The 27748-nt window shown below is 36.5% G+C and overlaps 1 protein-coding gene and 1 non-coding gene across 6 annotated transcripts in view; one reads left to right on the top strand and one right to left on the bottom strand.

The window, feature by feature from the left end:
* The window catches only part of FILIP1 (filamin A interacting protein 1), a 231487-nt gene that overhangs the window by 145248 nt on the left and 58491 nt on the right, over positions 1-27748 (top strand). For all 5 annotated transcript variants that reach the window (XM_074333213.1, XM_074333214.1, XM_019729604.2 and 2 more), the window contains one exon: positions 23535-23708. In XM_074333213.1, the coding sequence (XP_074189314.1) occupies positions 23535-23708 (174 nt within the window). The remainder of the gene's footprint in view (positions 1-23534; positions 23709-27748) is intronic.
* Positions 11864-11978, bottom strand: LOC141572026 (U5 spliceosomal RNA). The gene has a single exon (XR_012497037.1). It is a non-coding gene; the product is annotated as a U5 spliceosomal RNA (small nuclear RNA).

Genomic DNA, 27748 nt, shown 5'->3' with positions numbered 1-27748 from the left:
AGCCACAGATTTCTCTGTTTCGTGCTGTAGTAGCACGCTGTCTTAATCATTACAGCACTACGTTTCCACATGTGAAAAGGCCAGTTCTTTCTCATTACACTATTCCTTAAATTCCTAGATATTCTTGTTTACTTTTAAAAGAGGTGACTTAATACTCAAAAGATTTTAAAAGTAATTTAAAAAATCAGAACCCCCTTTATTAAAAAAAAAAAGATATGTTTTCATTTGGATATGTTTCATTGTTCCTGGTAATCAGAACCTCAGTTATTAGGTACTTAACAATATCTGCAGAATAACTACCTAAAAATTTTAAATGTCATTACACCTTTTTTTATTCCATTCCTGTGAACCTCAAACCAGTTTTAGTTCAATGTATTGACAGTGATAGAGTATGTAGAGAAAGCACAGAGATCTTTTCCTTGTCAGCAGTTCTTTATTTATTTCCTTGCTTCTGAGTTGATGTGAACCACCAGAAACAGGGACCCAACTATGAGGCTTTGTTTAATCCAGACAAGATATGATGGTGGATTGGATTAACAGTGGTGGTGAAAAGTGCCCAGATTCTGTAAAAATTTTGTAGGAGGGCTGCTTGTATTTAATGCCAGGTTGAATATGGAATATGTGAGACAGAGATTGGCTAAGGCTGTGTCCAATGTTGTTTGACCGAGGTAATGGAAAGCATGTATTGCCATTTACTGTGATGGGGAACATTCCAGGTGGAGCAGAGTAGAAAGTGGAGACCAGAAATGTAGTTTTGCATATGTTATGTTTGAGATGCTGTTAGACATTCAACTATGGAGAGATATCCAATAGGTATTTGGATATGAGTGGAGTTCAGGGGAACGGCGTGGGCTGGAGTTATCAATTTGGGAGTCACCTGTATGTAGCTGGTATTTAATGCCATGAAACTGGATGAAATCATGAAGAAAGTAAATTTTGATAGACAAGAAGTCCAAGGACTGAGCCCTGGGGAATTCTAGTATTGAGATGTCAGGAGGATGAGGAGGAATCAGCAAAAGAGAATGAGAGTGAGCAGCTAGAGATTTAGGAGTAAAATTAGCAAAGTAGGGTTTCTGGAGTCAAAGTGAAGGACTTTTCAAGGTCAAGAGAGAGAGCAAAACTTCTGATGGATCTGGGAAAATGAAGAATGAGAATTGACCATTGGATGTAGCAACAGGGAGGAGGACATGGTTTGCCTTAATAAGAGAGGTTTCAGTGGAGTGATAGGAGCAGGAATCTGATTGGATTGGGCTCAAATGAGTCCCCCTCATTTGGGAGGAGAGAATAATCAGAGGCAGTAAATATAAGCAACTCTTTAAATGAGTTTTATTGTAGAGGGAAGGAGAAAAAAAAGTGATGGAATCTCTAGGAGTCGAGAGAGGGTTTTGTTATGATGGTAGAAATAACAGTATGTTTACACGCTGTTGAGAATGAGCTAGTATGGAGGGAAACCTTGATGATAGTCAAAAGACTGAAGAAATGTCCTAACTAGTAAAGAGAGGATGGGATCTAAGGGACGTGTTGAAAAGTTGGTGTTAATTAGAAGCACAAATAGTTCACTTCTAGTAACACAAGAGGTTACACATATGGACAAAGATGCAGTGGGTATGTAGAGGTGGTGGGAGATTGTGGAAGTTCTTCTATAATTGTTTCAGTTTTCTTGGGGAGCTGGATAGCAAGAGGGAAGATGTATGAAATATTTGAGAAGTTGTAAAAAACAGAGAAGTTATAAAATAGTAGTAAATAGGAGTGGACTAGAGGAAGATAGTGTGATTTCTTGGTAGCATTACAGCCCTATTAAGGTTAGTGATCATGAATTTAAAGTGAGATCAGGTGACGTAATGTATTTTCTCTACTTATGGGTACAAGCAGTAGAGATGGGATTTAACCAAGAGCTGGATATAACCAAGGCTGTGATTTGACCAAGAGAGTCTAATCAAGTGAGAGAAGGGGCATGAAATTGAGGATGTATGCAATGGAAACAAGCTGGAAGAGAAGGAAAATGAGCACACGGGAGGAGAGAGAGTGAAGGCCAATGAAAACATGGTAAAATCAATGGATTGTAGATTCTGCTGCCATCACAGGCTTGTTAGAGTTGGAGCTCTAGAGCGAGTGAGCTGGAAATACAGGAGATGGTGGTTGAGAGTTGAAATTTTCAATGGTTGTAGTTTTGGTAATGACAAAGACTAGAGTATGACCATAGAAGTTGAGAGGCCAAAGTAGTGTGAAGGACAGAATTATTAGAAGAAAGAAGTTCAGGGAACTGGGAGGTCAGGATATCAGAATAATCATCTAAAGGAATATTGAAATCACCAAGAAATTTGACAGAAGTAATGTTAGAGATCGCGATAGCCATCCAGGAGTTAAAATCTTCAAGAAAGAAAGGGGAGTAAATGACCCGGGAGTGTGAATAGCACCTGACACCAAAAGATAGGCTACAAACTGATATTGTCATGAGATTTTAAAGCTAGGACATTTTAGGCAAGAGGGGAAGAGAATGATCTGTAAGCAGTGATATGGAGCAAGGTAGAAATCCAGCCCACCTCCAAGTCCAATGGTATAAGGAAAGTGGAAGAGAAATTATTCACTTCTGAGGGCTCTTGGGGAAACACTGTTCTCAGGAGAGAATCAGGGTTCCCTTAGGGAAGTGGTTCTCGTAGTTTTCTGCAGATGCCTGGTCACACCGCAGACCAATTAAATAACAACCTCTGGAAGCAGGAAGCAAGCATCAGTATTTTTTTTTTAAATGTTTCACATGATTCCAATGTGCAGCCAAATTTGAAAATCACTGCCTTAGTGCAAGGAGGAGAAGGGAAGAGTTTGTGAACTTAGAAGAAGTGGCTTATACTTGAATGTGAGTTTCAAAGAGCACAGTGAGTTTCAGGAGATGGGTATGGGTGAGATAGGGGATTAGAAAAGATGATGGCGGGACCAAATGCAAATGCGAGTCTGGGAGGTGAAGCTTTCTCTGGGTTTTTTACTTTGGTACCTAAAGCACCAAGTGCCTCTGCTTTAGCAGTTGCAGTATCCCAGCAGTACACAATTGCATGCTTTCTTTATGGCCTTGGTGAGTCCTTAGGAACTGTGGCTAGAAAAGCAATGCCGGACATGTCAGGAAGAGATGCTTCCAATGTTTTGCTGTGGTGAAGTCATCCTGGGATGTGAGCCTTCAGAAATGATCCCCATGCATGTGAGATGGCCATTAGAACTTCCGTTGGAAAGAGTGAGCCCCTATTACTGTAGCTCCATGGCGTCTTGCTAAATTAGCTCTTGGGATTAAGCATGTGTAAAGAGTGGCTGCGGAAAGAGAGCATTGAGACTGCATGTCTGTTGGTCTTGAAGGTCATAGAGAAATTGGAAGGAAGTCTAGGGATATTCCCATAATATTATTCAAGACTGGCTACTGTTGAACATAAAATGGTGAGTTCAGCATTGAGAAATCTGGCAACACTGGTTGTCTGATCTCATCCACCTGCCTCTTCTATTTAGTCATCTTCACCAGGCTTTCATCTGACCATTGGCTTGTGGATGATGGAAGCAAGATAATGACAGCTCAGATAAGGTTCCTAACCACAAAAACTCAGTAGAGGTCGACACATATCAATTGTCTGAAGCCATAATATTTGGCAACTTGGTGACTACAAATAAACAGCAGGAGCTTGAAGTAAACTAGGGGGACCATGAGCCATTTTATTGACTCTATTGTAATCAAGAATGTTCTTTCCCTGAAAGTTCCCAGCTATGAATATGAATCTTGGCCAGTGGTTCTTAGTCATTTATAGTGAAAAAGCTGGGAACATTATACAAGCTAGTAAGGCAGAGGTTTTTGAACCTCAGAATCGATGTCACGCTGTCTGATAAAGCTCAGGCTTAGGCTATCATGAAAAAAATAATTATTAAGGGTCTGCAAGTAACGGGACCATGATATGTAACATGCTTAACCAGAGTGAATCCCACGTTGAATGATGACTGGTTATTGGCAGTAGTTGTTGATAAACTTATAACAAAATCAAGTTTTTCCAACATTTCCCTCAAGTCTATAAAAAAAAAATTGGTTGACTGTAGGAACTGCATATGGGAAAAAAATCATGCTATAAATAATAAATAATGCTTTACATATGCATTAACCTGAAAATTAAGGTAAAAATATTGAATCAAATATTTTGAGCTCAGTAACCACATTCCTATTGCTAATGGACAAATAATGTGTTTGAATACACAGTCAAATTTCAGTGAAATGTCAATTACTTTTTTAGGGCATTAATTTTATAGCATGCCAGGATTCCTTCAAGTGTGCCCACTGGCATTGAAGTACACATTTAAAAATTGATCTGGCTAATTTGCTTTAGATTTATATAAAGACACAGGTGAAAAACTCTCAAAATTTATGATCACCATGCTGATAATTTCTTATATCTTGTTAAGTTTTAAAATATTCATGTTTTAGGCTTTTGTGGCTGGTAGACTAAAGCTTTTCACCTTGTAGATAATTCAACATGGTAGCTCTGGTTGAGATCTCATTTTTCTGGCTGCAGATTCACAAGATCCTCCAAAGAGCCTATTCAGTAATTGTGATGCATTCCTGTAGCATTTAAGACTAAGCCCTAAAAGCTTTGCTTTGTATACTTGATCTGTAATGACCTTTAGAGTTTGCTGCCCATTGAAGCGGAGGTCTTCCTTGTGAAATCATAGAATAGTGCCCCAGTTCACTTTCTGTAACTCGATATCACTGAACAAAACTACCATTATCAGTGTCTGAGAAAAAAAAAAAGAGATATGGTACCCTGTCTCTTTAAAAGTTTAAGAATAGCAAGCACAGTAGAGTTAATTCTTTTGGGGGCTGTGCTTTGAGAATTTTCTGGCCCAGAATCAAGTTACAGATAATTAATTATGTCAGTGAAAAGCTCTGATGGCCTGTTCTCTTCAGAGAAAAGTGACATCATCCATAGACTTCTCTGGCAATAAAGAAGAACAAAGCTGTGAGTGCAGGAAATAACAGACAGATGTCCATGAGTGCATATTTTATCTACTTCAAAGTGCATTGCAAGAAGTCATGCTCTAGGGCTGTCTTCCAGCAGCAGTGGCTTGGCAAGGGGTCTTGGAGAGTCAGAGAAGTAAGTTTACAGGTTTGGGTTCACCATCTCACATTCTCTGGCCTGAAGACAGAAGCATGGCATTTTTAGGGAAGTTACTAAAGAGATGACACTGCTCAAAAAATGTTGGCAAGATCATGGCAAGCCAATCAGGTTATGTAGTGTGGGGAAATTGGAGCAGATGGTGGCCGTACCATTGTGGATGAATGTTAGTACAGGAAACATTACCCAGCGAATTTCATTCTGGGGCCTTCCCTTGCTTTGTGCTTTTATCATATTTTCACAGAAAGCTTTTACTGACCCCCGCAGCAAGTGGTAATGGAAAGAATAAATATTTTGAAGTCAAATAACACTGTTTCTTACTAATCATGTGACCTTGGGAAAGCTATTTAATTTCATTGAGCCTTATTTTTTTCATCTGTAGAATGACGTTAAGAGAAATAAATTAAATACCCTGAAAAGAAATTTGTTCATACTAGGGTTCAGTGTAAGTATTGGTTGTTATTAAATTCAACTCTGTCCTTCTCAGCAAAATACAGAGGGTACCAAAAAATTGTATGCAAATTTTAAGAAAGGAAAAGCCTGTATTAAAATTATGCTGTTGGTAACCACTTTGAGCACCTCTCATAATTGCAGACGTCAAACGTGACTTGTATTCATCTTTTGTTATCGGTATATGTTGAATATTACAATTTTAATACAATTTTCCTTTCTTGAAATGTGTATATATTATTTTGGTACCCTCTGTGCATTAGTTTCATATTGCACATAGAGAGCCAGACATATTAGTTGGAATAGATGTACACCTACACAAGCGATTTTAGGCATGATACAAAGATCTATATTTCAATATTTCTGGTATAAGAGGACCAGAAATTCTACTATTACAGATTTATTACTCTGAGTTGAAAATACCCATTTCAGAACTTTCTTTTACAAAGTATTTTTTTCTGATTTTCAAAGTAAAACAAGTTTAAAATAGATCATTTAGAACATGGATTTTCAATGAGAGTGCTATTCTTCCCAATAAGGTAAAAACTGGTTCTTGGAGGGGTAAAGGAATTTTAGATGTCACAATCGTTTGTGACCCTCAAAAAGACTACTATGCATAAACAGATACACAGTATATCTGGGGTATTAAAATTTCAAAAGGAAGGCGATTAGGAAAAAATATCTAAAAAGTTTCCTTAGGAGAATGAAATTGAAAAAAGTTTAAAAAACACTGATTTAGAAATATTAAAGTTACTAAAAAATATCAATCTTGCATAATTCTACCAGCCTTGAAAACAATTGTGAATATTTTGGTGAGTATTTTATTCACATTTTTCTTTTCTACATAATTGCAAGCACAGTGCACATACAAGTTTGGATATATATATATATATATATATATATATATATATATATATATAATTTGTCATAAGCATTTTCTACATCATTCAACATTTTTTGAAATAGAATTTTTAAAGTCTGTAAAATATTTTGTCTTATGCAAGCATTATATTTTACTCAACTATATCCTTATTACTGAGTATTTAGGTTTTTCCATTTTTTCATTGTTGTAAATTAACATATTGTAATGAACATATTTGTGCACCAATCTTTGTCCTTCTTGTTAAACTTCTCTATTAAAAAGTATGAATATTTTAATCTCTTATGTGCATCTATTGCCAAATTGTTTTCCAGAATCCGGATGACTTCCTCCCCAAATTATGAGAATGCCCATTAATCAAATTCTCACTTGTAATAGCTATTATAATTCTAAAATGTGTCCTGATTTAAGGGTGAGCAATGGTATCTCATTATAGCTTTAATTTACATTTCTTTGGTTGTTAATTAAGTTGAACTATTTCCTAATGAACATTTTATATATCTGTGTTTTGTCTATTTATATCTTTTGTATATTTTTCTATTGAGCCTTAGGATTTTTCTCACTGATATACATAAACTCTTTATAATTGAGGATAGTTACCCTCTATCTGTCAAAATTCTTGGAAATAATTCTCTTTCTTTTTTGCCATTTAATTGGCTATGATTTTTTTTACATGTAGAATCATTTCTAATCATTTTCTTCGTCATTTCAGATAGTCTTTCCCTCACACAGAAGTCAGATTACTACCCAGGTATATTCATTCATCTATTCTTTTGTCTTTAAACAGAAAAACACATAAAACTCTATTTCCCCCAGGAGCAATATTCAGTATTCTCTAATTAATGTTCGTGGTAACTTTACAGAAAATAACTGCTGCAAATAATGAGAATCAACTGCATTTTGTTTCTATTTGTTACTTATATACAATAAGGAACCTGAATCATGGGGAGATTTGACCGGAATTTCATGAATATTATTGAAAGTAATAAGCCAATATCTTTTGGAATCTAAGCTTTCTCTCGTGAAAGGTAAAAGGTAGATTTTAAAAAAGCTATTCTGTCCTCAAAGGATCAAATGTAAACACTTAGGAAAAGGGAAACACAGGAAATTGTTGTTGGATAAGTAGAATCATACACACAACACCTACATATTATTCATACATTTAACAAATGTTCATTGAGCACCCACTTGTGTCTATCACTGTGCTAGGGGCTAGGGACACAAAAGAGAGCAATTAGAATTACAAACTGGTGAGTATAGTCATTAGGGAAGTATCAGGCATCAGAAGTGTCAGTTCTTCAAATTTTATGCCCATTTGCAAATCACAGAGCATCATGTAGCTCCTAAACACTAGCACTTAGATAACAATACACATGAGCTTTTCTTATTTAAATATTTTTTGCATGTGCCCCATCTCTGGTCCAATATAGTGAAAAAGAAAGATAATTGTAGGAGTCGATGTAATTAACTAAATTTTCTCTTTGAAAGGGTAGATTTGGTATTTCAGACTGAGACATGGCACTCGAAGGCCAAATATTACCCATCAAAAGCAATTGGCAAATAACAAATAGTATAGAAATTTTGTGGCTTTTTGAGATCTGATGTCTTTCAAAAAGAACATTCCAAGTAGGAACACTGTATAGGAATTTTATTAAACATCAAAGATGCAATTTCAAAAAATTAACAGCTCTATTTTTTGTAGTTATTTTTATTGTCTTAAATCAGAGGCCTTGGCTTGTGTCGCACCTTCATTTATAAGCAATGCCTGCTTTCAGCGTGAGAGCCTGCACAAGATGTGCTATTTAACATTGTTTCTTACTAATGCCAGGTTTTAAATAGAATACTCAGAAAAGTTTAGAAAAAATGTTAAGTCCTTTCTGCTGCAATATAATCTTTTGACAGTGGTGATGAACGAACTGAGACTCTACAGCAAACAGTGTAATCCAAAGTCTCGAATTAGGGAGGGAAGTTCTCCTTCAAATCACATCAACAAATAGTGCAGGAAGCTCAGAAGCACAGGATAAGCCAACATGGGTTTGCCGGTTATCTGTTAGGTTTGTGGCATAGGAATCTCTGATGTTATGAGTGGTTTGGGCAGTCACAGGATATTGAGAGCAACAGGGATGAGAAAAAACTTAGCCTTTGATTTATTGATTCAGTTTGTGGAAAGGCTTTTGGTTATGTTGCCCAGTAGTTCAGCTGTTCTGCATCAGCCAATTCACTCTTACGAGAAAAGAAAAGAGGAAATTGCCTTTTATTGGGCATATACAGTATTCCGGACATTATTATTAGTCACTTCATATATATTTCATTGTCATACAGGTAAGGAAACTGAAGTTCAGAGTTAACTGGTTGAAGGTCATTGGAGCCATTATTTGTCTGTTTGACTCCCAAAGGGTAACATTTGGTATCTTTATATATTAGCCCATGTAAAACCTGTGAGGTAGCTACTGCTATACCCATTTTACAGATAAAGACACTAAGTTTAGAGAAGCTAAGCTAACTCACTCATTCAAGGTCACATTTGCAGTAGTGCTGATGTGTGTTTCTAACTCAAGATTCCCAAGGGCCTGATCTTTCTACCGCACTGCTTCTCTTGAGTAGGTGTAAAAATAAGCAAAAACAAACAAACAAAAAAACTAGCTCTAAGTTTACATCAGGAACTTGTATAAAAAGAAAGACAAAAAGCAAGTGGATCAAGGAACCACATAACAATATACATCTTCAGCACAGCAGGACAATTGATATTTAGATGACCACTATAAGTTCTCAAAAAGATATTTACTTATGTACATTATAATTTTTAAGAGGGGAGGGACTTTCTAATTGATTACAGGATGTCCTTATTCCCAAACCCTTAAAATGAAAAAGCTTTAGTATTTAAAGTACTAGCTCTCAATTAGTTATAAAGTAAATGTAAGTGTGACATTCCCCATAGGTTCATAATGGCTGAGATTTGCTTGTATTTTTGTTCAAAAAATTAAACTCTAATTGTTCTAAGTTGGTCAAATATATGTCATAACTGTAGAATTTATTTAGGTCAAGGGCTGCAATGAATACATCAAAAAACACCACAAATCCAAAGGAACTCAATGTTATGTGATTCAAATAAACCACATGTATAAAGTCTACCTTGATGATGTAGTCTTACCGTGTCTAGTTGAAGTTTTTTCCCATTTGAAAAAGTATTACCCGTAGTTTTCAGCCCTCACCAGGATAAAACCAAAGCCACGAGGCCAGTTTTCCCCCCTTCTACCTCTGCTCACCTGCTCTGTGGGAAAGGCTGGAATGGAAGTCCTCACAGGATGACCCACAAATGTTCCACCCAGTCCTCAGCGCTACCATTTGGCCGCTGCCATTTTGCCCTTTTTTCCTGCTCCAACCCACTGTGGTAATGATGGCCGCCCCTGTAAGAGCCTGCTGGAAGCCCAGCCAGCGCTGCTCTTTGTGCCCCAAAGTCTTTCTCTTCTGTTTATATCAGTTGCTGTCTACTTGGAGGCTGCTCAGGCTGATGTCTATCCTGAGAGCATGATGCAAGATACAGAGGGCTGCCCCTTCCTGCCTTCCCCCTTACTGTAGAAGCTCAATGCCTTGAATTCTAATTTACCAATTCCTCTACTGATTATTTGGGTCTTTTATGGCAGGCCCTCACACTGGGACTCAGGCATGAGTGGCGGGGGCTGGGCTGGAGGGGAGTCTGAGTGACAGACACTGTGCTGCCCTCAGACTCACCCTTCCCCTCTGACCCTGCTCCATTGTCCTTCAACCAAAATGGTTCCCTTCCTCCCATGGGATCAGCTGTTTCCCAGAAGAGTCTTGGTTCCTCATGCAAATAGCCCTGTGGCAAGGCCACTCTGCCAGTCAATCCTCCAGACAGGATCACACTGAAGGACTTTGCTCAAGTTTGAAAAATAACTTCTAGAGACCATCTGAAAAGGAGACAATCATAGGAGAAAGGAAGGAGGTGAAGAAAGTTTAACCTAATAAGCAGAGCCATATGTACCAGAGCTATCTCTACAGAGATGTCTAGTACCAGATCTGGTACAGATGCTTTATCTGTCCTGGATCTTATCTAGTGGGTTTATGTTGAGGGGATTAAATTTACAGAGCTGGATAAACAACCCCAGTGAGAAAATAATCATCTAGTTGTGCCTTAGCAATGACTACTCTCTTGTTTTAAGGAATTCAGCTTCTCAACTGGTTCATAGAAAGCTGGACTTTATCTGCTGGACCTGATTACACAAAGGGGTGGGCAGTTTAAGGGCTCTGCTCAAGGTCTTGATGAGCACAGAACAAAAAGGCTCTAGTCTTGGAATTTAAGAAATTATACACTGTACTGTCACAGCACTGCAAGGGGGAGCCTGTGACCTTATCTAATTTCGAATCCGAGACACAGCAGCTGTCACACTATTAATATCCCGATGTGTGTAAAAAAGAAGAAAGAAGAAAACCACATAAGTAATGAAAATGTGTTTTAGTCCACAGATGACTATAACATTCAACTAACTAATCAAAAAAATATGACAGCACGTTTATAATGGATTACATGGAATTTTACCTTTTTTTTTGAATTTCACCTTTTTTAAAAGTGGGAATCTCTAGACAAAGGATTGGGGATGATTTTTATTCTCTTTCCTTATTCAAATTTTTTTTGAGGACGAACAAGGTACTTTTAATTTTTTTTAAACTGTGGTAAAATATACATAAGATTTACCATTTTTGCCGTTTTTAAGTGTACCATTCATTGGCATTAAATGCATTCAGTTTGTGCAACATCACCACCCATCCAACTCCAGACATTTTTTCATTTTCCAGACCTGGAATTCTGTACACATCAAACAACAACTCTCCCTGCCTGTGCCCCTTGTCCCTGACAACCACTATTCTTTCTGTCTCTATAAATTTAACTATTCTAATTACCTCATATAAGTGGAGCTGTATAGTATTTGTGCTTTTGTGACTGGCTTATGTCATTTAGCATAGTACCTTCAAGGTTCATTCCTGTTGTAGCATGTGTCAGAATTTCCTTCCTTTCTAAGCCTGAATAATGTTGCATTGTATGTATATGCCACGTTTTGTTTATCCATTCGTCTGCCAATGGATACTTGGGTTGTTTCCACCTTTTGGCTAGAGTCAATAATGCTACTATGAACATGAATGTCCCTGCTTTCAACTCTTTTGGGTTTATACCCAGAAGTGGAATTGCTTATTCATTTGGTATTCATTAATACATTTTTAATGTATTAATACATTTTTAATGTTTTGTGGAACCACCATACTGTTTTCCATAGTGACTAAACCATTTTACATTTTCACCAGCAGTGCAAAAGTGTTCCAATTTCTCCACATCCTTGCCAATACTTATTTTCTGTTTTATGGATGATAGCCATCCTAATGCATATGAAGTTGTATCCTTTTTTTTTAATTGGGTTAAAACTCACAGTTGCTTTTCTCCACAGAAATCTTTAGTAACAGGCAAAAGATTTATACAGCCTGAAGAGAAACCAGAGTACTGAAGTGGTATCTTACTGTACTTTTTTGATTTCCCTAATGATTAGTGATGTTGAGCATCTTTTCATGTGTTTGTTAGCCATTTGTATATCTTTACAGAAATGTCTATTTAAGCTCTTTACCTACTTTTCCCCCCCTACTTTTTAATCAGGTCTTTTTGTTGTCGTTGCTGAGTTGTAGGAGTTCTTTATATAGTCTCGATATATATCCCTTACCAGACTTATTTTTGCAAATATTTTCTCCCATTCTGTGGTTTGCTTTTCACTCTGTTGATTGTGTTCTTTGATACACAGAAGTTTCAAATTTTGGTGTAGTTCAGTTTATCTATTTTTTCTTTTGTTGCCTGTGCTTTTCATGTCAAATCCAAGAAATCATTGCCAAATTCAGTGTCATGATGTTTTCCCCCTATGTTTTCTTATAAGAATTTTAGCTCTTCCACTTAGGTCTTTGATTCATTTTGAGTTAATTTGTGTATATGGTATAATGTAAGGGTCCAACTTCAGTCTTTTACATGTGGATTCTAGTTTTCCCATCGTTTGTTGAGATGGTCTTGGTATCCTTATTGAAAATTATTTGACCATATATGCAAGGGTTTATTTGTGGGCTGTCTAATCTATTCCACTGGTCTATACATCTGTATTTATGCCAGTACAACAGTGTTTTAATTACTATAGCTTTATAGTAAATTTTCAATTAGAAAGTGTGAACCTTCTAACTTTGTTCTTTTTCATGATTGTTTTTGCTCTTTGGGGTCCCTTGAAATTCCATATGCATTTTAGGATGTATTTTTCTATTTCTGCAAAAAAAAAAAAAAATCAGTGGGATTTCAAGAAATTATACTTTTAAAAATTCAAGCTATTATGGGTGATAATTAAAGCAAGTTTTAACATGAAAATAGCATCTGCTTGTGATATTTTAATAAAATATACCTTTTGGATGATTTTCAGTCTGAAGTACTAGAAAGGAGTATCTTATAGACTGTATAGACTATTAGGCTACAATTGACCATATAGTTATGGAGAGAGATTTCTCCAGAGAAACCAAAAGACACATTTTTAGTTTCAGTGGCTCTGTAAACTAACCATGTCTGAATCTTCTCCTTATATACTGTATTACTAAATCATGTTAACTTTGCTTTCTAAAATTCAGGAGACAAAATGCATTTGATTTCTTCAGTAATAGCTAATACCATCATAATTACATAGCTTTTTTCTTGTAATACATTTATAATATTCCTACTTACCTAACTTGGGTAAATAGTATAATTCAATTTGTATGAGAGTTCAAGATAGTCCATTTCCTGTTGCAACATTCTGGTGGAATGTACTGTTTCCTTATTCAGTTTACATAATTTTCTTTTGGAATAAATTTAAGAACAAAGAGACTCCTAAACTGTAGACAAGTCTGTCAGATGGAAGAGTAGAAGTTGACAAAATGTAATTGTTTAGATCTTTTAAACAAGGCTAAGTAGTTAAGGTTGTTCGGAGATTTTCGGTGCCAGTTTATGTCTCTCTGACTTCACATCACTTGTTTTACTTTTCTTTATTTCAATAAATATTTACTGAGTGCCTGTCATGTGGGCTGACTGTAGACACAGTCCCTGTCGTCAAAGTAGCTCACAGCCGAATAAAGAAATAGACAAGTAAACTAATAGATCACTTTATTTAAATAGATACAGAACATTGACTTGAGTTCCCAGAATGGGAAAGCTTTCACGGAATCGGCATGCCTTGGTCTTCCAGAATCATCTTTTCTACGGCGCCTTGGTTCATGGTAGCAATAAGACCATATTTAGGTAGCTAACTAAATAATACAAAAAGTGATAGCATTTAGGAACTGTGACATTATGGTTCTTCCATGAGCAGAGAAATAGATCTATTCTTTCCTCAAAATGCTTCCACCACTTAAAAGTCAGCAGCTATCGGCAGGGAATTGCCTTGTTCGATATGTGCAGTGACAGAAAGCAGGAGCAGGCTTCTCAAACTTCCCACCTCGATATGTTCCGTCTCGACCTGGGTGAGTAGGACACTGTATTGGGAATCATGGTGGCATTGTCTAAGAATTTATCCCAAGCTATCCACCTCAAGCAAGTGTTTTTTGTCTAGAGTTTTTCCCTAAACATTCAAGTAAATATGAAAATTTTATCAATGTTTTGAAAGGTTTTTAAATTATTTACCACTCACTCCAAGTCTTGAAGTAATTTTAGTGCTTCAGGAGGATGCACCGTGTTGGACTCAAGGCTCCAAGGCTCATTTGATTCCACGCTGTCTTCCCAGAGTTACACACATTCCCATTTTAGAAGTGTAGAAAAAGCTGTGTCACATGGGTATGTTGACGAAAAACATCCAGAAAGCGTATAAGAGTTTATTTGAACCAAACTGACGATAATTGCCGGGAAGCAAAATCTTAACAGATTGAGAAAATAGTCCACAAAATGGTGGCTTGCAGCTTATTTTATACATAGAATCAAAAGAGGAGGGTGACATGAAATCCATTAGTGGTAAATTAAGTGGGTCGGAGAAAACAAAGCAGGGAAATCACTGGGATTGGATAAAAGTAAATTGGAGAGACAGGTACTTCTTTTACATAGGTGGGGTGCTGGATAGCTAATAGTTTGCTTTTTACAGCACGTAGAGCTGGTAATCAGATGATAATAACAAGATATTTTGTAGTTTCCAGCTCTGGTCCAGAAAAAGGATTACTGACATTCCGAGGATGTCATCTTAGGTGCAAAAAGACAATAGACAGGCCCACTTAATGACACAGATTAACTTTATGAAGGAAGCTTTTGGCTATAGATGTTACTTCCTGCCATGACCGATTTACTTATGAAAATTTTTTTTATGCTCATGCCATCTTATGTGGTTATTTTCAGTCTCCTGAACTTGTTTAATATGGGGCCCCTTTTCCATTCACAGGTATAAGAACTAAACATTCTTTCCTACTCATTATAGGTTTTTCCCCACAAATTAGAAAATCACACAAGTTTAAAAAACAGTTAAAATTGTCACCAGGAATAATTATCAATAATGGCATTTTTCCTTTTAAGAAAGCTAAGTTTTGGAAAGCTGTCAATGAAATTCAGTTCCTGAGTATCGTAAGTCCACTATGGCTGCCCTGCAAGACGCAGGGTCATTTTAGAATATCCAGTCTTCTGTCCACTTTTGTTTGCCCTAGGATGACCAACATGATTTTCAAAAGTCCCACTTTGTGGGACCCTGCTCATGGTCCCAAGAAAACTGGACCAATTGGTCACCCTTGTTTGCCCAGAACTGGCAAACACTTCCAACAGTTTACAGGGAGCCTCCTGATTTAAGCTACTGGTCTGAAGTACCATGATTCCTTGCTGAAGAAGGATCAGTGGAACTGATCAAACAGTGAGAACATGAGAACCCTCTGGGGCAAGCAAGTCCCCGGGAATCAGACAACCTTGCTGGGAACCTTGAGCTAACACAGCAAACATTTTAAGTGCTTTTGTTGCTGAATTGGTCTATTTGTCCTAAAGCAATGGTTTCTAAGTGCAGCTGTGCTTTAGATCACCTGCAGAGATATTTTAAATTGCATTTCCTGGGGTGTGCCAACAGATGCTACTTAAAAATTCCAAGGCTTCTTGCTGTTCCGTGATAAAATGCCAACTCACTGCCAGTTTTACAAGGCTGTTCATGAGTTGCCCATTGGTTATCACTCCAACCTCATCTTGCCCCAGCCCATGCATCTAAATCTGTGTGGCCTTTGCCTATAGTCTTCTCTTGGTCAGGAACACTCTCACCCTAACTACCTTCCTATTCTTTGACTCAAGTACTTGTGAGATTTTTGGTCACTTCCTCCAGGAAGCCTTCTCCATTAGGCGGATTCAAGTCAAGTGTTTTTCTAAATGAAGTTCTTAGCTTATTGTATCTCCTCCATCCTAAGGCTTATCATGTTGTATTGTAAATAGCTTTCAATTGTTTGTCTATGTTCCTGTAGACTTGACTCTCTGAGAATGCAATTATATGAGTATATATCTCCAATACTGAATGCAATGCATTGCACAAAGTAAATGTGCACAAATATTTTTCAAATGAATGATTGGATTTAGCCCTCTTTTCAACTATGCTGCCTGTTTGGGCTCCCGTGTACTGTGTCTTACCTGTCCTTACCCTACCCCCATCCCTGATCTCCCAGCAAAGCCCAGATACCCTCCTTTGATTTTATAAAATGAACCACACACTCACCTGTTGGCCCCTGGGCTTTGCAGAGTAGCTCTTTGCTGCCCCCACATGTTTTGAATCAGCTTCTTATGCAGCCTGTTGAGATAATTCCTTGCTCTACCTGGTGCAGTTTCAGTTCTGTGGGGAAATCTTTGCTCTTGGCCTCCATATCCCACCCTTGGCACAAAAAGAAACCACATAGAATGGATGAGAAGGACGTGACCCCTCTGTGGTTGTTTCTGTACCCCAATCTCGTATTTATTCTCCTCCATCATTAGGACTAAATAAATTGAGCATTTTTAGTAAGCTTTTCCACCTCATACCCCCCACCGCCTTCTGTCCCTTTTGTAGAGTACTTGTCAAAGTATTCTTCCCTTTGGGTCTTTTTACATATATGGACAAGCAGTGATCTACTTAGCAGCAACCTGGGAACCCAGAAGTTGAACCACTTCCGATAAAACTTCTGTGTGAAAATAGTAGTGTTCAAGGAACTTTCTTACATCTTTAATTTAATTATCTTACACAAAATCAAGAAGGTTCTCAAAACAAAAATGTAAAGTGGTTTTATCCCCAAAACGTAAGATCTTATTTATATAAGTTGAATCATGTTTAAAGTAGTGAAAACATTTGTTGTGATCACATAGTCATCTTCATTAACCCATTAATTAAAGAGATATCACAATATTAATGATTGATTTACTATTAAACTATTTTAATTAGCAATAATTTATAGGCAACATTTATATTTCATCCCTGATTATTAGTATAGAAATTAAAAAGCTTTTAGTAAGTTCATGATGAACTTACTAAAGTTATTTCTAGTGTAGTTCTAAATGTATACTGTAATACACAGTGTTACATAACCCTAGCTTCTTGTTTTTGGTAATTAGTGTCTAGGGCAATTAAGCTAAGAATGAAATGTATGGTATATGTAGCATATCACAATTAATACAGTTCGAGCATAAGCACATTTTTAGGGAAAGAACAAATAGGTGTTTCATATTAGTTAGAGAGAAAGAAGCTGTTTTCTCCTAAGAGAATAGAAAGATTTGGTCAAAGAGAAAAATACCAACAATATTTACATATTTTTAAACCGAATAGCTTAAACTTTTAAACTGAAATTGCTACCTATGTACAGTTTTAAAAGCTTTTTATTTGCATTATCTTGTTAGAGCCTTGCAGGTTCCCGTGACATAGAGGGGTTGGTATTCTCACTTTACAGACAAGAAAATTGAGTCAGGGAGATTAACTTTTGGAAAGGGGCTATTCTGATTTAAAAATTCCTTTTTGAAAAAAATCTTCTTAAGGGCAAATTGTGCACTGTCTAGTCTGTTGAACTATATTAGTCTTAAATGTTACAAAAAATATATCTTATAAAATTCCTTTTCTCCCCATGTAGCAAAAAGATATTTAATGATGGAGACCTAATAGAAACTAAAGTAAATGCTACTGTTGGCTTGGCACCTACTGTGTGCCAAGTTCTATACTTTATACACTGATAGCTAATTTCATCCTAACAACAATTGTTTTAAAAAGTTATTAAAATCCTTTTTCACAGACAATAAAATTCGGTCAAAGCAATGTTAGCAACTTGTACAAATCACACAGCATACCTGGGATTGGAGATGAATTCTGAGTGTTTTCAAAGCTGGGCTCCTTTTATTATTCCATGCTGTGAATTTTATTTCCATGTTAATTCAAATTTTTACTTGCCTGATAGCTTTAAGATTTATTTCATTTCCTTTATGCTCAGATCATGGAAACTTATGCTAACTAGCAGTGCAATTTATGCACTCAGGATTATTTGATTTAGTTTACATTTGAGAGCCACTCTCTGATTACCTTAATCCACAATTAGAGACAAACATTTTTTTCAGAAGTGTCATTTCTGGAAATGCCATATGGAAATAGTTCTGCTATGATTTGCTCAGCTGAACAGTCAGAATGTGACTAATCAGAATAAATATTAGATGGGAAAAGCAATAATCTTACACTGCCCTGTTTTCCATATGCTTACCCAGCTCAGTGCTGTTGTATCTATGGCTTCACTGCTGTGTTTGAAATAATTATAAAAGGAATCAAAACAATGTCAAAAACCAGAATATACAATAATCATTTGGGCAATTTTGGTTTTATAGCCTCCTTTGTTCTAAATCCCAGAGACACTATCTATCGGCTTGTCTATAACTAGAATGAAGACAGCTTTCTCAGCATTGGGTACATGAAAAAAAGAGAGCTTTATATTACATTATTTGCCTTTGTTTCATTTATGTGAAATCAGAATGATGAAGTATTTCTTCATTCTTTAGAAAGCATAACTTTGTCTTTCTTTATAAAATTAATTGCATGTTCACTGTAGAAAATTTAGAAAATATATATAAGCAAAAGAGACAGAGAGAATAAAAATAGCATCTTCTAAGCCGTTTTCTTTTGCTCTTTTAATTTTTTTCTAAATTACCCAAGTGCTATATGCTCAAGTCTATTTTCTAAGCTTCTGTAATGATTTTCTTTCTGAAGATTATGACTTCTGCTTTTATTCTATTCCCTTCTTAAACATCTACTATAATCTGTTTCAGAGAGCAAGGGAGCAGATGATTTGAAATATTTAGATTTCGTGATCAATCTGCATCTCAGTTTATTATTCAAAATACAGTACATTCTGTGTCTGCCCTATAAGTCTTTGTATTTCACATGTTAAAATGTGACTTTAGAAAACAGCCTTTACTTTACCTGATTTAAAGATAGAAAAAAAATAGTTTGTTATTGAGATAGTCTTCCATTCTTGCCATTTTTTCCCTTCCAAATGTAATTCTAAATATTTCCTTCTATCATTCCATAAATCACTAAATTCATATCCCTGTATTTCTTCTTTTAAGACAACTTTTTTTCCTTCAGTTTTGGCCCAAACAAAAGGTTGACTTAAATTTAGAAGTAAAGTGATGACACCTTTCTATGAACAGTAAAAGGAAATGCACTTGAAGATGATACATACACTGAAATGGGGAAGTTTAGATGGGACAATGCCAAGGATTTGTATTTAGTATTGTTACTAGGTCTCTTAACTGCTTAGTGTGGAATAGTATTCTCAACTCTGAAACCACCTGAAGAGCTTTAAAAAGTACTAAAGGTTTGAATGTAATTGGTCTGGGATGGCCTGGATTTTTGGAAGTTCCCGAGGTGATTCCAATGCAGTCAGGTTTGAGAAACATTTTTTTAGAAGATGCTATATATAGTCACCTGTGTGCGATAAACTTAGGGAGCATTTCCTGCCTGAGACCAAAAATCATCGACATACCTTAGGCTCCTTTAGTCCAGAGCTACTGCATACAGAGATGGAGTTGTGCCTTCCACAAGGGTGCCTGGCAGAGGGGATTGATAGGAGCTGAAATACAGCCCAGTCTTTTTGTTTTTTAAATTAGTTTCAGGTGTACAAAACAATGTGCTAGTTAGACATCTACACCCCTCACAAAGTGATAACCTCCCTCCCCCAATCTACTACCCCTGTGACATCATGTATAGCTGTTACAGTTCCATTGACTCTATTCTCTATGCTGTACTCCACATCCCATGACTATATATATATATATATATATATATATATATATATGTATATATGTATATATATGTATATATGTATATATGTATATATACATATATAATTATATATTATATTAAATATGTATGTATTAAATATGTATATATTTAATATATATAATATATGTATTAAATTACAGGTGACATACAATATTATTCAGTTATAGCTTCAGGTATATAGCACAGTGGTCAGACATCTACACAGTCCATGAAAGTTCTCCCTAATAAGACAAGTTCCCATTTGACACCCAACAAAATCATACAACATTATTGATTATATTCCCCAAACTGTCTTTCATATCCCCATGACAATATTGTGACTACTAATTTGTGCTTTCTAATCCCTTTACCTTCTCCCCATCTCCACCTCCCTCCCATCTAGCAACCCTCAGGTGTTGTTTCTTTTTTTTCCTATATCTCTAAGTCTATTTCTGTTTTGTTTGTTCATTTATTCTGTTCTTTAGATTCCGAATATAATTGAGATCATATGGTATTTGTCTTTTTGCGTCTGACTTATTTCACTTAGCATAATATTCTCTGCATCCATTCATGTTGTTGCAAATGGTAAGATTTCATTCTTATTTATGGCCGAGAAACACTGCACTGTATAAATATACCACAGTTTCTTTATCCAATTGTCTATCGATGGGCATTTTAGTTATTTCCATATCTTGGCTATTGTGAATAGTGCTGCAATAAATATAGGGGTGCATATATATTTTTTTCAAATTAGTTTTGGATTTCTTTCGATAGACACCCAGGAGTGGAATTGCTAGGTCATAAGGTAGTTCCATTTTCAATTTTTTGAGGTACCTCCATACAGTTTTCCATAGCAGCTGCACCAATCTGCAATCCCACCAACAGTGCACAAGGGTTCTCTTTTCTTCACATCTTCGCCAGCACTTGTTGTGTGTTGATTTATTGATGATAGCTGTTCTGACCGGGGTGAAGTGGTATATCATTGTGGTTTTTATATGCGTTTCTCTGATGATTAGTGACGTTGAACATTTTTTCATATGTCTGTTGGACATCTGTATGTGCTCTTTAGAGAAATGTCTCTTCATGTTCTCTGCCCATTTTTTAATTGGGTTGTTTGTTTTTTTGGTGCTGAGCTTGTATGAGTTTTTTATAAATTTTGGATATTAACCCCTTATCAGATGTATCTCTGACAAATATCTTCTTCCATTCAGTAGGATGCCTTTTTGTTTTGTTGATGGTTTCCTTTGCTGTGAAAAAAACTTTTTAGTTTGATGTAATCCCACATATTTATTTTTCCTTTTGCTTCCCTTGTCTGAGGGTATATATCAGTAAAAATATTACTGAGGGTAACGTGTGCAAATTTACTTCCTATATTTTCTTCTAGGAGTTTTATGGTTTCAGGTCTTACATTTAAGTCTTTGATCCATTTTGAATTTATTCTTGTATATGGCATAAGAAGGTGGTCCAACTTCATTTTCTTACGTGTGTCTGTCTAATTTTCCCAACACCATTTATTAAATAAACTGTCTTTAACCCAATGTAAATTCTTGCTTTCATTATTATAGATTAAATGACTATAGGCATGGTCATTAAATCCATAGGCATGGATTTATTTCTGGGCTCTCTATTCTGTTCCATTGATTTATGTTTCTGTTTTTATGCAAATACCATGCTGTTTTGATTACTATAGCCTTGCAGTATGATTTGATGTCAGGTAGTGTGATACCTCCCACTTTGTTCTTATTTCTCAAGATTGCTGTGACTATTTGGGATCTTTTATGGTTCCATATAAATTTTAGAATTATATGTTTTAGTTCTGTGAAAAATGTCATTGGTTATTTGATAGGGATTGCATTGAATCTATATATTGCCTTAGGTAGTATGGACATTTTAACTAAATTAATTCTTCCTATCCTGAGCATGGTATATGTTTCCATTTATTTGTATCTTCTTTAATTTCTCTCTTCAATAATTTTCTGAGTATAGGTCTTTTACTTCCTCGGTTAAATTTATTCCTAAGTATTTTATTGTTTTTGAAGCAATTGTAAATGGGATTATTTTCTTATTTTCTCCTTCTGATAGTTTGTTATTGGTGTATACAAATGCAATTGATTTCTGGATATTAATTTTGTATCCTGCTACTTTACTAAATTCATTTATCTACTACTAATAGTTTTTTTGGTGGAGTCTTTGGGATTTTTCTATATATAGTATCATGTCATCTGCATATAATGAATATTTTACTTCCTCCTTTCCAATTTGGATGCCTTTTATTTCTTTTTCTTGTCTGATTGCTGTGGCTAGAACTTCCAGAACTATGTTGATAAAAGTGGTGAAAGTGGGCAAATACAGCCCACTCTTGGCTCACTAGGAAAGCTGCACTCGGACTCAATGCTATATCTCCTGGTACCTTTAAAAAACTTGTACAAAGCTAGTCTGACATTGCATCTCTATGTCCTTTCACCCTGCGTGGAGACTCTTTGCCTTTCCATTAAACTGTTTTCTGATTTTAACTATCTTGCTAATTCCAAAACGCTAGGTTCTTCAAAATTAACATTTTCCATGTTTGTCTTGAAATGAGCATATTATATGTAGCAGAAACAACATGAGAAAATCTGCAAACTTCAGTCCATTGATGTTTCTATAATAAATTAGTCTTTAGCCATCTGGAATTTGATTAATTAATTATGAAAAAGCAATAAAAGTGAGAAACTTCAAGAAAAACAAATTTTATAATGGTCCTAAATTAGGGCTAGCTAGTTAGCTCCCATGTTTACAATACCATGATAATGAACTTGGTTTATAATTTCAAACCCATAGATAGCATAACACAGGGGGAAACTCTATTCCATTGTCACAGACTGAAACTCTGTTGCCAACCAGTTTATTCTTTAGTATAAGTTGGAATGAAGTCAGGATACTTCATATCCACCATTGTTACTGGAGAAACAACTTACATGACTAGATGGGCGTACAGTTAGCAAATGACAGCTTCTTATAACTAAAAAGATAATTATTACTAACCAGTAGAAAATACATCCAGATGTATTTGCATTATGTGGTGGGGATCATAGTCAATATGATATAAAACCTATAATTATGTGGTTTTCTCAAGAGCTTCAACAAGATGCTAAAGTTTTGCTAAGAAACCAAAAGAATATCTCAGACCCCGCCAAACTGACTCATCTGACTGGCAGTCTGTATGTTACAGGGGTTAAATTTCCACTGTCAGTGTGAATACATCAGATTGAAAAGCCCAGCCCAGCACCATGTGAGTTCCCAGCCATGTGTTTCTGTGCAAAATAAATCACTTGATGGGAAACAGGAAATTACCAATAAAGGCTGTTTGGGTTAATTACACTTGGAGTCATAACTAGAATGGGGAGAGCAGGGTTTTATCTGAAACCAGATTTGAATACTACACTGAGCATAAATAGAAAACTAGAAGATGTTACATTGTCATTGACATTAAAACATTAAATTGTGCACTGAGAGGAAGCAAGTATCTCATGAGCCGTCTTGCTCCCTCTCAGAATCATTGCTACTTAGAAAAAACAATTTTTATGTAGTTAATATTAGCACAAACCCTTTTCTGCCTGCCTGCTTCCTAGCAACCTGAAGCAGAGTATCTGCTTGCCAATCTGCTTTTGGTAAAAAATAACAGAAGACCCAGTGAATTTGCTGATAGCCCTGAAGAGGTGGGGGATGTATTCAATAAGCTCCGTGCTGATTTTGTGAGCCTGGCATGTGATTTACGTTGTTGAGCATCTAACCTTGCTGCCCTTTCTATCACAGGCCAGAGAAGATGTGATCCACATGCTGAAGACGGAGAAAACCAAGCCTGAGGTTCTGGAGGCTCATTACGGGTGTGCGGAGCCAGAGAAAGTGCTGCGGGTTCTGCACCGAGATGCCATCCTAGCCCAGGAGAAATCCATAGGAGAAGATGTCTATGAGAAACCAATTTCAGAGGTAAAAATACAACACCAGTAATCCCCCCAGAAGGGAGCCTCAGAGTGATATCTTCACATTCTTCCATTTTACATGCTTTAACATTTTCTTTCAAAGGCAACATTTTTATGATATACTAATATAGAATTAAAGTATAATTAAGTAATTCACGAATTATAGTAGATACATTTCAATGCTAAAAATTTTAGAAGCATTTTCTTGAATGCACTTAAAGCCCAAAATATATTTCTCATGTGATTATGATAGCTACGTGCTCTAGCAGTCTGTTATTCTTTCATTTCTCTAAGAGATTATGTGTAAAAATTTGAAGTGCTCATCAGTTTTAGCATTGAGTTGTCAGGGTTATTATCGAACGGGTAACCTAACATTACATTGATTTCATTATTGATTTTCATGGTTGTAAAGTTATGGTGTTTGGTATCTTATAGACTCATAATTAAAATGGTCTCATATAAGTAGCTAAACTACAAAGGTAGAGGCAAAATCCCAATGAAATACTTAGGGCAGTTTGTTTAAGATGAAATCTAATAGGGCTATCTTTGATCATTTTTATATAAGATTGTATTAGGAACTATTGGCTATTGTTATTAATTACCCTTGATGCTACGTGTTGAAAATACTGTCACATTGTATTAATAGTAGAAGTTCGATGTTGAATTGGGAACTAGTTAATGATCTAACCATATTGACTCTCATAATTCATGTAAAAAATTTCACAGGTGTGAAATTAGTATCATAAATGAAAAAAGAACACAGAAATTAAGAGTCTGAAGCAATTTGTTTTAATTTAACTTTTAACTTAGTCAAGACTTTGCACAGCTTAGTTTGAAAGATATCAGACAAGATCTGCTTTAGACAGTATTCACAGCAGATTGATGGTCCCATAATTGTATATTGTCTACAACAAGGATAAACTGGAGCTCTGTTCTCATCTTTTCCTAAAATGTTCAGAGGTGATTACATCATAGGATGCATTCAACAGGCTGGATCCACTTACTTGTCTGAGATCCACGGTTACTAGTTGCATGTGGCTTTGGTCAGGTCACTTCAGCTCTTTTAGCCTCAATTTCCTTATCTGTCAGGTGGAAGAAATGACAATGTGAATCTCATAGAATTGTTGTGAGAATTAAATGAAACAATGCTTGTAAGTTCTTAACATAGTGTCTGGTACATGCTAAGTAGCTATTGGGATCTGCTGGGATCTGAGGTTGGTCATTGCTCACACCCTTAATTAGTTTCAAACTTGGACAGATTTGAAAAGTAAAGGACATATAGAGGTCAAAATATCAGTTTTATGTTATTATTATAACCACATGGGTTGGAGAACTCAGCTTAGATAAATGGTATCATTTGGCTTCCTAATTTTTTCTCCCAAGGTAGACCTTGGAATGACCCCTCAAGGGAGAGGTTGGTCTTCAGAGCACACACATTTACCCAGAATCTCTGCCCCTAGCCTGCCTAGTTTTATGGACAGTACACAAATAAAGCAGTTTCTGACCTACCTTCAGAAAGCAGACCTAAACCAAATGCTCCTGCCTCATGGACAGAGGAGCAGAACAGAAAACACCCACCATGTGAGTTGTCCTTTTGGAATTGGCTAAGCTGGGCATGCTTCTTGGTTCCTTTCTCCCCTCAACGATCTGAAGAGTTATTCTTCTGTTGGGGAGGAGTGAGTGAGGAGGTAGCGAAAAGGACAGAAGCTGCTTTTCCCAATACTGCCAAACTGGTGAAGTCCTGCTTTGTGAGAGAAATAGAATGCTAGAAGGAGAAAAGATTTATTTTCCACCGTCTATAGATTTTTGGTCTCTTAACCCTTTGGGCTTAACAATGAAGTTCATGTTATACAGGATCAGGAGTCCTGCTTCCAACTTCATGAGGCAAAAATCCCTAAACGTCACGGTTGCGTTGGCCTCCCGGGATCATGAGTAGATAGTCTAGATCTTGTTCCGAGAAGCCATGCTATACCTTAAACCAAAACAATTATTGTTCATTCAAATATCCATACCAAATGAGGCCTAGCTAGGCTACTTAAAAGAACTCACCGGAGATTAAGCAGTGACGTGAAGCCTCGCTTGCCAGATATCTGGGGAGAAATTAAGCAGCAAATCTTAAATCTTCCTGAGCTTCCTTGTAAGCTCAGGAAGTCTGGGATATCAAAATTCATAGTTCTTAAGCAAAATTTCAAAGAAATTAAGGTTTCAGTTTCTTTCCTTCCTAAATTCTTATTCTGCTTAGCCTTAGCCTGTGGGCTCTTAAACATTTTCAGAGTTGAATTAATACATCTTGAAATCCCTCTAGTCGACTGTTTTTGTTTCTTTTTTCAGAATCCAAAGAATCATTAGGACACATGCAATTGTCATAGTACCAATCTCACATTCATAAGTTTAAAACAATGAAAGAAAACTCGGAGCTCCAAGGTCAGCTTCTCTCAAGTGAAGTGATATTCCTTGAACCTAGGACTCTGTGCAGACCCCTGTTACTCTTCTTACCAAAACCAAAGCAGAGACTTAAGGATTCTCTATAGCAGGGGTGTCCAAACTGCGGCCTGCGAGCCAACTGCAGCCCATGATCCATTGTTAATTGGCCCTCAGCAAATTCCAAAAATATATTTAGTTTACCTAAATAAACCAGGTGAGGCAATACGTACTTCACCTCGAGTGAGTGGCCCGGCTGTTTGTGTATTTTACCACATATGGCCCTTGGTGAAAAACGTTGAAAAAAAGTTTGGACTCCCCTCCTCTAAAGGAAAGAGGGTAAATAGAGAAAATCTTCAGCTACAAGAGGATTCCATTCAGTTTGGGGTGATTGTCCATGTGAGACAGAGCCTGTTACCATCACAAGGTTAATAATTATGGGAAACGGCAAACCCTGTGTTCTGTGGAGGAATCTCGCTGTGTGTTCAATCCTTGTCCTCAGTGAGCCTCATTTGAAATACTCTTCCATCTTTTTGTGACGTTTCGGGATTTGCGACTGTGATGTTCTCTGCATCTAGGTCTTATGTTAGATGCTCTAGTTTTCCAACTGAATATTTAAAACCTTTTTAATCTTTCTATTTTTTCAGACCCAATGCCCAGGCCTGGGAAACCCATCTCTTACCAGTGGTTTCCCTTATTCTCCTGTTTCATTCGGAGAATCACCCCTCTCCCAGGCAACCCTTCTGAAACCTGTTGCCTTGGGACCTTGTGACGACCATACCTTACCCCATTGCTGCTGATTCTCAGAATTCAGCCTTCCTCATGTTTGAGCTTTCTAATCCTTGAGTAATTTGTCCTACGCAAAGCAACAAAGTATTTTCTTTTGTCACAACGTGTTCTTCAATAAGAAGGCTCAGCTGAAATTTTTCTTTTTTAAACATTTGACCAGTTTCTTGAAGTGCTCCCTTCCTTCTCTATCAGTATTTTATGGGTCGTAAACTTTTTTGATGTGTTTGCTTCTATTTCTCCTATGCTTTCAGACCCAGGCATTTGTTTTCCTTATGTTACCTTCCATATTCTATATTGTGTGGGCTTCCTCAACGAGAGAAGCAAAATCAAGGAATTATGAGCCTGTCAAGAGGATCCTTTGTTCAACACAAATCTTACTTCCTTTTATGTCCTTGAGTTGGATAATCTTTACTAAGGAGTGTTTTCCCATCATACCACATCCATGTTTGGACTGTAGCTGCTGCTGTTCTGCCTGAATCCCCTTTTGTCTCATCTTTCCTCTAAACTTGACATCTCCAAGTTTCTTGAGCATGTTTACTCAGGGCCCATCTAAATAGCTGACATTGAAAACACACCTAATAATACTTCAAACATTCTACCCTAATCTTCTCACATTTTAATTTTTAAATCTGTCTATATGTTATGTAACCACTTTGGATACTGCTGCAGTCTTCAAGAGAAGGGCCCTCAATTGATCTCATGGAAGGGCTAGCTGCAGTTTTAAGCATGCTCCTCAAACATTTCCTGGATCCCAACACCCTCTTTGTGGGGAAAGTCACATTGTTCTGTTTTCTGTGCTCTCCTGTCTGATCCCTCATTTTGATTCAACAATGACTA

The sequence above is a fragment of the Rhinolophus sinicus genome, linkage group LG05 (assembly GCF_036562045.2).
Source record: "Rhinolophus sinicus isolate RSC01 linkage group LG05, ASM3656204v1, whole genome shotgun sequence".
Classification (NCBI taxonomy): domain Eukaryota; kingdom Metazoa; phylum Chordata; class Mammalia; order Chiroptera; family Rhinolophidae; genus Rhinolophus; species Rhinolophus sinicus.
Note: the sequence above shows the minus strand (reverse complement) of the source record. Positions and strands in the feature narration are given on the sequence as shown.